The 12,335-nt window shown below is 36.0% G+C and overlaps 2 protein-coding genes, 1 non-coding gene and 1 pseudogene across 3 annotated transcripts; 2 read left to right on the top strand and 2 right to left on the bottom strand.

Annotated features, from left to right (window-relative positions):
• The first annotated feature begins 2,262 nt into the window (after positions 1–2,262).
• On the top strand, positions 2,263–2,381 carry LOC140444786 (5S ribosomal RNA). The gene has a single exon (XR_011951337.1). It is a non-coding gene; the product is annotated as a 5S ribosomal RNA (ribosomal RNA).
• Positions 2,382–3,328: 947 nt separating this feature from the next.
• On the top strand, positions 3,329–3,449 carry LOC140444797 (5S ribosomal RNA; annotated as a pseudogene).
• A 3,608-nt stretch (positions 3,450–7,057) lies between these two features.
• LOC140444269 (uncharacterized) lies at positions 7,058–8,284 on the bottom strand. Its single transcript, XM_072536014.1, has one exon. The coding sequence runs from the start codon at positions 8,282–8,284 to the stop codon at positions 7,058–7,060; it is 1,227 nt and encodes a 408-aa protein (XP_072392115.1).
• A 70-nt stretch (positions 8,285–8,354) lies between these two features.
• LOC140444268 (uncharacterized) lies at positions 8,355–12,335 on the bottom strand. The gene is made up of 3 exons (XM_072536013.1): positions 12,012–12,335; positions 9,555–11,309; positions 8,355–8,993 (listed from the first exon to the last, which is right to left on the bottom strand). The coding sequence occupies exons 1-3, from the start codon at positions 12,333–12,335 to the stop codon at positions 8,355–8,357; spliced, it is 2,718 nt and encodes a 905-aa protein (XP_072392114.1).

Genomic DNA, 12,335 nt, shown 5'->3' with positions numbered 1-12,335 from the left:
CAGATGGTGTTGTCATGCGATTTTGTCCATAACCTACTATCGGCACAACCTACTTGATGCATTACTTTTGTCTTAAAATGTTACAAAAAGGAAGTCTATTAAAATTAGGAAAAATATAAAATTCCGGATACTTTCTAGACGGACTATATATTTAAAATTACTATAAAGTACTTTCACTTCTCATATTTTTAGCAGTTTTAGTATTATTAATGTTTCCAGCCTGTTTTCTGCCTTGTAGGTATACCAATATATCGGGAAATATTATTTGTTCACTAGAAACGCGAGAGAGGAGATGCTAACTAATTAGTTTGTTGCTATCAAACTTAATCGGAGTTAATTCGTAATCCAAAAGCCTGTTTCTGAATGTTGGTCGTATTAAGCATTTTATCCCAAAACCAAAAACTTGCCCATACTCGACAATTTTATAAAACTCAGTTGGACACAAAGCTGCAACTTCCTCCAATTAGAGTAAAAACTTTTCTCAAACATCTTGGCATAAACTTAACCTTTTTTGCAGTAACGCATTTTACTGAACAGGTACCTCCTTTTTATTGATATATTCCATCCAGATATTAAAGTCCCTTTCCACTTTTACTAATATGTTACCATACATTGTCGCTGCAACAAGCTTGGACGAATTTTTCATTGTTTTTAAAAATTTCCGGAACATATGATTTATTCTGACTAACAAGATTTCATCGAGTAAGAATATCCGTAAAACGGGGCAAAAAATTTTAAAACACTTTTTGAGCAAAATGAAGAGAAACTACAGTACAAAAAGACAGATTAGAAATAAAAGAAGAGTTTATCACAGGACAACTTTATAATAAATTATTAAATTACCCGGTTTGGCAAAAGTACAATATAATATGTGCAAGTCATCCTCTTCCTCCTCATTCCTTGAGCCCTTGTCAGGGCGTGGTGACACTCTATATATTATTAGCTTGCTGTCTCCATTGGCTGCGTTCCTGTACCATATTGATAGATTTATGTAGGGATTTTCCCACCACAGTCTTTATTTGGTCTGCCCATTGTGTTGAAAATCTTCCTCTTGGTCTTCGGCCTTCTACCTTTCCTTCTACTACCAATAGTTCCATGGTCCCCGTTCTTCTAGCTATGTGGCCAAAGTAATTTTGGTATGCTTGGTTTACTTTTTTAATTGCCTGTCTTTTATATGAAGCTCTTGTAGAATTGACAGGTTGGTTCTATTTTCTGTCTAGAACACGCGTAGAATTCTTCTATAGACCCACAATCTATACACATAGGCACATCTATAACCCATAAGTAATATTTGTTATTGTTCGGTCTTTCCATATTTTAATTAGTTTAGCTGTTGCGGTTTAGGCCAACTTGATTTCTGAGGAGCAATCGCCATTGTTGGTTATCAGGGAGCCTAAATATACAAACCTATCTACCACTTCGAAATTCGCCATTTGGTGTATGTGCGGTAGATTATTATTTGCTCTGTCTAGGATCATTATTTTTGTTTTTCCGGTGTTGATCTGAAGTCCGAATTGTTCGCTTATCAGGCATAGCTGTTCGGTAATGGTAATCATTTCGACTGTACTTTTCTCAGTATATACACTGTGCAAGTCATACACTATCCAAAATAGCAGACAAATATGTTAATCTTAATAGATTCATTACGATTGTTTACAGAGAGCGTGTGTGTTTGAAGGTAACTTAAATTTATTATCAATGTGCTAATTGCAAGCTTACGATCATTGATTAATAAAATTAGAATATGTTGAATCTCCTACAAAATTTATTTACAAAAAAACATTGTAAATAATGATATAAAATATCGCATGTCATGTAGTTTAATTATCGAACAGTTTTATGTTTCTCAATGTAAAACAATCTACTAAAAAAGCTCGTGTCATGCAAATAATTATTGTAATTGTTTTTCCTGTATCATGAAATCATCATATTGGTATAAGAATGTTTTCAAAAGATTAAAAAATAATATCAATTTGAGAAATATTTTTTGAATAGCACCATTTCAAATATTTTAACATATTAAATATGTAAGGTGACCAAATACGACATTCAAAATATAAAGAGTGGTCTATTAGGTATGCTTTATCCATAGTTAGTTATATATTCTATGCTTACGACAGATCTCGATATTACGAAAAGAACGAACAAATTGAATTTCACGTAAGACGATAGTAAAGAAGACTTAAAAATCATAACTTCATAATCGTTTGTACAATTTGGTCCCTTACTTCATTTTCGTATCAATTTGTTTCATTTATAATCGGCAACGGCCATACCACACTGAATATACCGGTTCTCGTCCGATCACCGAAGTCAAGCAGTGTCGGGTGCGGTTAGTACTTGGATGGGTGACCGCTTGGGAACACCGCATGTTGTTGCCTTCGTTTTTTGTTTGTTTCTGTAGTGCCTATCCATTTCAGATATTGGTGACCGTCATAGCAATGTGTACTTTGCACAATGTTGCTCTGGAAATATTTGTGGTTGTTTTGTTGAACCACGTACGTAGATTCTTCAACCAGAAAATTTTCGCCTTCCTGGAATTCTTTTTGCTTTTACTTTTCCCTTTAGAATTAGTTGCAGCAATCCATATCTATCGCTGTTCCTCATGATGTGACTGAGGTATTCAATTGTGGCTATTTTATTTGTGGTTAACAGCTCTTTTCCTTTTGGCATTCTTAATAATCTTAATAAAACGTATTGATTAGTAACGTGGTCGGTATAGGATATCTTCAGGATTCGACGATAAAGCCACATTTCGCAAGCCTAAATTTTCTTGAAGGTAGCGTCTGTAAGAGTCCACCACTCAACTCCGTACAATAGTATAGGAAAGATATAACATCGTAGTAACCTTATTTTTACGGGTCTTAATAGATCATGACATTTGAATAGCTTAGCCATTTTTTGAAATGCTTGCTTTCTTGCTTCTCTATCCTACATTTGATATGAAGGGAATCATTTTAAGTTTCATTGACGTTCATACTATTGTAGGTGTATGTATGTGTATTAACCATTTTTATTTGTTGACAACTCTGTTACTGATTCGTTCAAATTGCTGTTCCTTCTTAGAGATCATCATACATTTTGTTGATACATACACGATACATGCTTTAAATTATTTATTATTCCATATTAGGAATATTTAATTATACCTATGTTTAATGTTCGATGTTTACAACATAATCTCGATAATATGAGAAGAATGCACAAGTTTAATTTTACATAAGAAGATGGTAAACAAGACTTAAAAAGCATAACTGTTATAATTGTAATTTTTTGTACAACCTGGTCATCTACTTTATTTTGGTATCAATTTTTTTCACTTATAATAGGCAACGGCCATACCACACTGAATATACCGGTTCTCGTCCGATCACCGAAGTCAAGCACTGTCGGGTGCGGTTAGTACTTGGACGGGTGACCGCTTGGGAACACCGCATGTTGTGTTGCCTTCCTTCCTTTTGTTCTTTGTTTTATTTTTGATATTACTTTAATACGGTTAATACTGAGCCATCGACAAAAAAGCGTAATTAGATAACTTTACGGTTATTTCATTCTTTCGCTATCTTAAAACAGAAAAAATGGATAATGTAGCAAAAATATAAATACAACTATCTAAACAGAAACTAAAATGCAAATTGAAAAAGACAGAAAAGATTTGATTTCACGTTCAAAGCGTCTATGTATCTATTGATACGTATTTCGAGTTAATAAGTCTCATCAGAATAGTTATTCATAGCCGTTCTTAACGTGAAAAATAATTTTCTCTGTCTTATTAGAAGCAACAATAATATGGCTTCGTTATGGACGCAATAGCGACATCTGATAGAAAAATCGGTAAGATAGTTTCGAAACAAATTCAGATTTCTGCTTTAATCTGGAGCCTTCTAAAAATTGCAAGGCATGACCAGACGATGATAAAGATGTTAAAAGAGACATGGGGAATCTAAAATTTGCATTCCACGACATGTCTATTCATCTAGGCAGAAATCCTAACGAATTAGTTTCTCGTACTCATACAGAGTAGATCCGAATAAAATGAAAAAGACAGAAAAGATTTGATTTCACGTTCAAAGCGTCTATGTATCTATTGATAGACTTATTAAGTCGAAATACGTCTCTTTTAACATCTTTATCATCGTCTGGTCATGCCTTGCAATTTTTAGAAGGCTCCAGATTAAAGCAGAAATCTGAATTTGTTTCGAAACTATCTTACCGATTTTTCTATCAGATGTCGCTATTGCGTCCATAACGAAGCCATGTTATTGTTGCTTCTAATACGACAGAGAAAATTATTTTTCACGTTAAGAACGGCTCTGAATAACTATTCTGATGAGACTTATTAAGTCGAAATACGTATCAATAGATACATAGACGCTTTGAACGTGAAATCAAATCTTTTCTGTCTTTTTCATTTTATTCGGATCTACTCTGTATGAGTACGAGAAACTAATTCGTTAGGATTTCTGCCTAGATGAATAGACATGTCGTGGAATGCAAATTTTAGATTCCCCATGTCTCTTTTAACATCTTTATCATCGTCTGGTCATGCCTTGCAATTTTTAGATGGCTCCAGATTAAAGCAGAAATCTGAATTTGTTTCGAAACTATCTTACCGATTTTTTAAAATGCAAATCTTATCAAGGAACAGAATGATACTCAAGTGGAGATTGATATCGGCACCTACCGAGTTTCATTATTAATTCAGATCATCATCTATTTGGCAAAGAGATCCGCGCAAGAATTCGAATTTAAAGAAGAAGAAAGGCACCAAAACAATTTATTGCAACATTAAACTCCTCAAAGATTACAAAATAATGTAAAGATTTCAAACTTATATCTATTGAAAGCAAAAACATAATTAATGCGAGTCTAACAACTAGCGAAACATATTCAAGAAGAGTAAGTAACGTCTAGACTTATAGAAAAGTAAAGCTAAAGCTATCAGAGCAGAAAAAAGTAACCAGACTAAAGAAATAACCAGAAGAATAAGAATGGGGTGGGCTGCATTCGGAAAACTCTCATATACTATCAAAAACCAAAAAATACCTTTAAAATTAAGAACGAAGGTATTTAATGCATGCGTCCTACCTGTTCTGACATATGGTGCCCAGACGTGGACGTGTACCAAGAGCAACTTAGATAGAATAAAGAACTCAAAGAGCTATGGAAAGATAAATGTTGAGAATATCGTTGAGAGATAAAAAGAGGAACGAGTGAATAAAATGCAAAACCGAAACAACAGACGCTGTCGAACAGGCATTGAAATTAAATGGAAATGGGCTGGGTATAACGAAAGATATCAGGATGGAAGATGGAATAAAGAAATTGGCCGCTGGAGACCATATACTGCAAAAAGGTCAAGAGGTCGACCGCAAATGAGATGGAAAGATGGCATTGAACAAAGCGCAGGTCCAATGTGGAAAAGACAAACAGAAGACAGAGACAAATGGAGACAAATGGGAGAGGCCTATATTCAACACATGAATAGATTTTGGGCTATAGATAGATAGAAGTAACGTCCAAGGATTAAACAGACCTCCATCACGCCACGCCTAATTCGATGCGGACTATCAAGATGTTACCAGAAAATAGAAACATGTATGTACACTTATCTAACAAATAAGCATCGTTGAAAAAAAATAGATAAAAGAAAAAGGAGAATATTAGAAAACGATACACTGGAAGAACTTGAGTCGCTAAAAACGCAAAACAAATAAACTACTAATTCTAAAAAATCCTGAATAATAAAAGAAAATAATTCAAACCAAGACTTAAAATATATAAAGACTAGAATGTGTAAATAGTCAATAAAAAGAAGAAACTTAAAAAGCAAGAAGCAATACATCTTTAGAACTCCTTCAATACAAAAAGTACTGGATACAATGCAGCAGGAAGTGATGCCAGACCAGCAGACGTTTTAAATATGCATTCCATAGTCTTACTGACCAAATACACAAAATGATAGTCAGAACTTGGTATCAGGAACAAATCCCGAAAGATTGATGTACCTGAGTGATGAAGAATATTTTAGCGAAGACTTTACTTGAGAACTGTAGCACTCATGAACATAAGTAATTTGTTTAAATATGCACTTTAAACCTGAAATTAGTATCTTTGTTTAGTAGACGTGCATTATTTTGATCTCTCATTCTAGCTTGGAACTGTGAAAAATCAGTAGACCTGCAAACCCTGCGAGAGGTAGTAATAGGCAACGTACATGCACCAAAACATGGCGGTCACATCGAAACTGGCTTCATTTTGCGAAGGTATATTAAATGAGCGTTACCTGTCCTTTCTCTTTCCTTGTCTAAGGTGCTGTGTTTACGTGTTCACTGGACAGTCAGCTTTCAGTTAATGCAGGTTGGAGGTTGTTTTACTTGTGGTGGAAAGGGTAAACTTTGTTGCCAAACTATCCACATTTAAGAGAGGCGTATTTGAACACCTAATTGCTTCAAAATATTTATAAAGGACCACTGAAGCAATAAAACAATTAAGAGGTATTTTCCTTCGATTTATTTACACAATAGACTTAAGGGCTGGTTCAAACATTGACAATTATCGCAATTCTGATAGTTACATAAAGAGTTATACAAATATTAGCTTTACAGTGAGTGCGGGGAGGCAGTAACAGATATACATGAAATGATAAAATTGAGAGAGACCAACTATATACGTTTTAACACAAAACACCGGGTTTACAAGCGCATTTATCACTTTTTGGGATCACACACACCCGGCCTTCACTTGCCGAGAGGCAAATTGGCACTGTGTGTCTTAAGTTAAGTATCGAGGCAATCGAGGGGAGGACGGGTCCCAGATGTAGGAAATCAGTCGCACACACGTTAACACGATAGCTGCCGACCTGAGCGCACAATTTGATAAAATAACTATACTACGATTACACTATTATACAGGTTGTTTTTACAACATACTGCCCCCCGTTGAAGCACTAGCTTTAACATTATAAAGCATTACAAAGAAAAGAGTACATAAAAAAAAACAATATGAGTAATAGTATACAAACAACATATGAGTAAAAGTACTAAACCTAATAACATTAACATAATCCTTCACTAGGAAGGGGACACAATTTTGTTATCGTGCGTTTGAAAATCCCATCCTTAGTTTTAACAGATGCAATTCTCACTCGGCCATCTTTACCCGGAAAGACATCCATCACTCGTGCCAATGACCAGTAGAGAGGAGGGAGATTATCTTCTTTAACTAACACAAGGTCATTGGGTTCTAAATTTTTGAATGGGAGAAACCATTTTGGACGATTTTGAAGTCGATTCAGATAATCAGTCAACCACTTTTTCCAAAAAAGTTGCTGGAGCTTAGAGAGATTTTGCCAGATGCTAAGTCTATTTTCCGGGATAGATGTATACTCCTGGTCGGGTAGCGAGGTGAGAGACCTTCCAATTAGGAAGTGACCAGGGGTAAGATATGTGAAATCGGAGGGATCATTAGAGAGGGCACAAATGGGCCGAGAATTAAGTACGGCTTCAATTTGGGTAAGCACGGTACTGAATTCCTCGAATGTAATTTTGAGATTGCCCAACAATCTATAGATATGATGTTTAGCGCTCTTTATAGCGCTCTCCCAGAGTCCTCCATGATGAGGAGATCGAGGTGGTATTGTTTTCCACCGAATTTGAGAGGAGGCTAAAAATGCCTGAATAGAAGAGTTAGTTTCCTTATTTTTTAAGAAATTATAGAGTTTGAATAACTGATTTTTAGCCCCAAGAAAGTTTGTCGCATTATCAGAGAATATAGTCTGAGGGAGACCTCTTCGACTGATAAAGCGCTTAAGAGTAAGAAGAAACGCTTCTGTTGTGAGCCCACTGACTAATTCTATATGAACCGCACGTGTGGACATACAGACAAATAGAGCTATGTATGACTTTATCAAGGGACTTTTACGAAGTTTAGAGGCCTTTATTAGAAAGGGACCACCAAAATCCAAACCTACATGAGCAAAAACTTGAGCAGAGCATAAGCGTTCCTTAGGTAAATCAGACATGATTTGAGCTAAGGGTTTGGCATTAAACTTGAAACAAACATGACATTCGTGGACTATCCTCTTAATCTCACGTAGACCATTCAAGGGCCAATATCTAAGGCGAACTTGAGAGAGAGTATTCTGAGGACCTGCATGATGGAGCCTAAGATGTTCTTTTTTGAGAATTAGACGAACAACATGATTTTTCGAGGGGAGGAGGAGAGGATATTTTTGATCAAAGGTAACTTCGGAATACCTAAGACGTCCACCTACACGGAGCATTTCATTTTTGTCAAGAAAAGGAGCAAATTGTAAGAGAGACTTATTAGAAATAATCTTATTGCCTTTGAGATCAGCAATTTCTGAGGAGAAACTCGAGTTTTGCAATAATTTTATATATTTTCATTTCGGCATTTTGAAGTTCAGATACTTCAAGTGCACCGGATAATTTTTGAGTGCCAGACTTTGCGTTATTACCAAATCTGAGTACATAAGCTATAGTCTTTACATATTTCGTGAAACTGGAGAACCTTTCAGAAAGCATGACAAAGAAATCAAATTGAGCACTTCGAGTGTGAAGAACAACTTTTCTTTCTTCAGGTAATTTATTAGAATTAAACTTCGGACTATATTCAGACAAATTTAGGTCAAATGTTTGCAAAAACTGAGGACCGTGAAACCAAAGAGTGGAGTTGAGTATGTTAGAGGGCATCATTCCTCTGGAGAGGATGTCAGCAGGGTTGTCTTTAGACTTTACGTGTCTCCAATGAGAGTGAGAAGAATTTTCTTGAATTTGAGCTACCCTGTTGGCGACAAATTGATTCCATCTGGAGTGATGTGATCTGAGCCACGCCAAAACTATCTCAGAATCGCTCCACATGTTTATAGAGGTAATAGAGGGCAATTTATCCTTTATGATATCAACCACCTTTGTGGTGAGCTTGCTAGCCAATAAAGCACCCATAAGTTCCAGCCTTGGAAGCGTTATGGTCTTTAAAGGAGCAATACGACTTTTCGAAGCAATGAGAGAGCACGAGACATTTTTTGATTTGTAGATAACCCGTAGATAACAACAAGCAGCATATGCTTTCAAACTTGCGTCAGAAAAAGAGTGAATTTCAATAGAAGAAATTTCATGACATGAGAAAAGACATCTGGGTATGCTTATGTCTTTGAGAGCAGCGAGATCAGTTATAAACTTCAACCATTCATTTAAAATATTTGAATCCACGTAGTCATTCCAATTAATTTTAGAAATCCAAATTTTTTGCATAATAATTTTAGCAAGAACAGTTACGGGATTAATGAGCCCTTGTGGATCAAAAATTTGAGTGATAATAGAGAGTACTTCCCTTTTTGTGTAATTATCCTTTATTGATAATTGAGGTACAGAAATTGAAAATGTATCAGTACTGGGGTTCCAACAGAGACCTAAAACCTTATTAGAAGCATTCTCTGGTGAAATAACATAGGCAGAGTTTGTAGAGAGAGTAGAAACATTTTCTAAAAACATTTTTGAATTAGAGCACCATTTATGAAGAGAAATGCATGCCTTGTTGAGTAGGTCAGTTATCTCATTATGAGCCTTAAGAAGAGTTTGCGTGTCATTGGCCCCATATAGAATGTCATCTACATAGCAGCCTGTTAAGAGAGCATCGGAGGCCAATGGGTAGTTGTTTTGATGAGTTTTAGCTAATTCCATCAAACAACGAGTACTTTGAAAGCTTGCGCTTTTTGTTCCATAAGTTACGGTTTGAAGCTCAAGACATTCGATGTCCTGTTCTGGAGAATCCCGCCAGAGGATATTCTGCAGGAATGTGTGATCAGGATGAATTTGTACCTGCCTGTACATTTTTTGTATGTCGGAAGTGAAGACATAGGTATACAATCTAAACCGAAAGAGAATGTCGAAAAGTTCAGGCTGAAGAGTTTTTCCTTTCAACAGGATGTCATTAAGAGAATAGCCACTGGAACTTTTCATGGAGCCATCAAAAACCACCCGTAATTTGGTAGTTAATGATTCTTCTTTTATGACAGAGTGATGAGGTAAAAAGTATGTATTTTCTAAGTGCACATTTGTGAGAGAAAGAGGAACCTTTTTGGCATGTCCAAGAGAAACATATTCATTGATGAATGCTTTATATTGAGAGTATACATTTTCGTGTTTTAAGAGTTTATTTTCTAAACTAATAAACCTTTTCCTAGCCATATTGTAAGAATTGCCCAGCATTTTATGTGCTGTTTCAGAAATGAGAGGAAGCTTTACCTGAAACCGACCAGAAGGTAGAATTTGAGTTGTTTCAGTGAATATTTGTTCAGCCAGATCCTCAGAGGAGGAGATTTTAACAGAGGGGGTCACTTCTTCGACTTCGAAGAATTGTCGAATTATATTATCGAGCTTATCTTCCTCAGATGTGGACTGGACAAATAAAGAGACATTTGACTGTGTAGGGGACAACTGTGAGCGATAAATTCCTTTGTGAAGTGCGTAAGGAGGTAAAGAACCAAACATAATGTACCCTAAGTGTGTGTTCTGAAGAACAGGGAGTCCTTTACCTAAACGTATTAAACCATCCGATAACAATTCGCTATATATGTCACCGGCAAGAAGAAGATCTATATTTCCAGGGACAGAGTAGGTGGGATCTGCAAGAGTGACTGTAGAGGGGATATTCAATTTACTTCTGTTTATGGATACCTGGGGGAGTCTACAAGTTATGTTGTCTAAAATAGCACAGGAGATTTTGAAACCATTACCATTTCTTTTGTATGGAAAAATTTCTAGATCGACCATTTTGTTCGAGAATGAACTATGTTCAGAGATGGTAGAGATTTGTAACCTTTTGCTGTAAGGAGAGAGATTTAATTTTTGAACCAAATCTTTAGAGACAAATGACGACTGAGATCCACTATCTAAAATACATCTAGCGTGTATAGGTACGCCATGCTTTGAATAAATAGTAACTAGAGCGGTTGCCAGCAGAACATCCTGCTTTATTGACAGAGCAGAGAGAGAAGTCATCACATTTGAGACCTGAGAGGTTTGAGATTCAGAGGGAGAGACAGAATTACTTGGGCCGGCTTCACCATCAGACCAAGTGTTTTGTACATTGCGAGAGGTTGCGTGATTTTGTCGTTGAAAAGATCTACTAGAAGAAGAGCTATTTTCATGGTCATTGTGCAAGAGTGTGTGATGCCTTTTCTTGCATATATTACATGAACGTCGAGACGAACAATTTAGAGAGAAGTGTTTAGTTCCTAAACAGTTGCGACATAGTTTATTTTCATTAACAAATTTATACTTATCCTGTAAGAAAAGATTAGCAAATTTTGTGCATGCATAAATAGTGTGTGTAGCATTATTACAAAATACGCATGTTTTGGAGTATGAGTTATTTTTATTACTTGCCGAAGAGAAGAGAACCGTTTTAGAGTTTGTTTTAATAACTTTTTTATCGTTAATATCTGAGGAGTTTAACTTTTCCATAATGTCACACTTTTTTTCTAAAAAATCAAAGAATTGATTTAGCGTGGGAATATCTTTTGACCCTAACTCGTATTCGAAAGACCGGTGAGTAGTAAAGTCCACTTTTTGCAAAAATATTTCTATTAATAAGAGATCCCAATGCTCGATGGGTACATTCATATTTTTTAGCGCGAGTAAGGTCTGTTTTGCGGTGACCAAAAATTCACGTAAGGCCTTTGCATTAGTTTTGACTAAGGATGGAACCTTCAAAAGACGCTGTATATACAAACTAATTACGCGCGATTTGTTTTCGTAGCGATTTCGAAGAGTGTCTAACGCGATTTGGAAGTTTTCTTCTAAAACTTGGATGTTTTCTACCAACTGGAGAGGTTCGTTGCGTAGAAAAGATTTGAGATAAACAAAACGCTGGACGTTGTTGAGTTCCGGGTTATTAATAATTAACGTCTCGAAGAGCTGATAGAATGCACTCCATTCTGAGAAGCATCCTGAGAAAGTTTGAATTTTAATTTCTGGAAGAGTCACTTTAGCACTAGCTAAACGTGGAGAAGTGGAACTGGACTGGTGTGAAAGAGGTTGGAGCATCTCCATTCTATGTTGAAGACCTGCCAGAGTTGAGAAGTACTTTTCTTCAATTTCTTCCCTATCGCGTTCTTCAGTGTTTTCTTCGTCCAGTTCCTCGATCTGATCCATGAGGTCATCATATTTGGCGTAACAATTCGTTAGTTCAGTACGACGGAGTTGGAACTGCAAAGGATCCGTTTCTTGAGCAGAGTTATCCCTTAACCAATTAGAGATACGAGAGATTTTTGATTTCAACGGTTTGCGTTGTTTCTTTAATTGATCCAT

This window comes from Diabrotica undecimpunctata, chromosome 6, assembly GCF_040954645.1.
Source record: "Diabrotica undecimpunctata isolate CICGRU chromosome 6, icDiaUnde3, whole genome shotgun sequence".
NCBI lineage: Eukaryota > Metazoa > Arthropoda > Insecta > Coleoptera > Chrysomelidae > Diabrotica > Diabrotica undecimpunctata.
Note: the sequence above shows the minus strand (reverse complement) of the source record. Positions and strands in the feature narration are given on the sequence as shown.

Coding starts and splice junctions, on each gene's coding strand:
- LOC140444269 (XM_072536014.1), bottom strand. CDS start 8,284: ATGCTCCGTGTAGGTGGACGTCTTAGGTATTCCGAAGTTACCTTTGAT.
- LOC140444268 (XM_072536013.1), bottom strand. CDS start 12,335: ATGGATCAATTAAAGAAACAACGCAAACCGTTGAAATCAAAAATCTCT. Junction 11,310..12,011: donor CACGTTTAGCTAGTGCTAAA/GTGACTCTTCCA, acceptor CTTTTCTTACAG/GATAAGTATAAATTTGTTAA. Junction 8,994..9,554: donor TAACTGACCTACTCAACAAG/GCATGCATTTCT, acceptor GCTCCTTTAAAG/ACCATAACGCTTCCAAGGCT.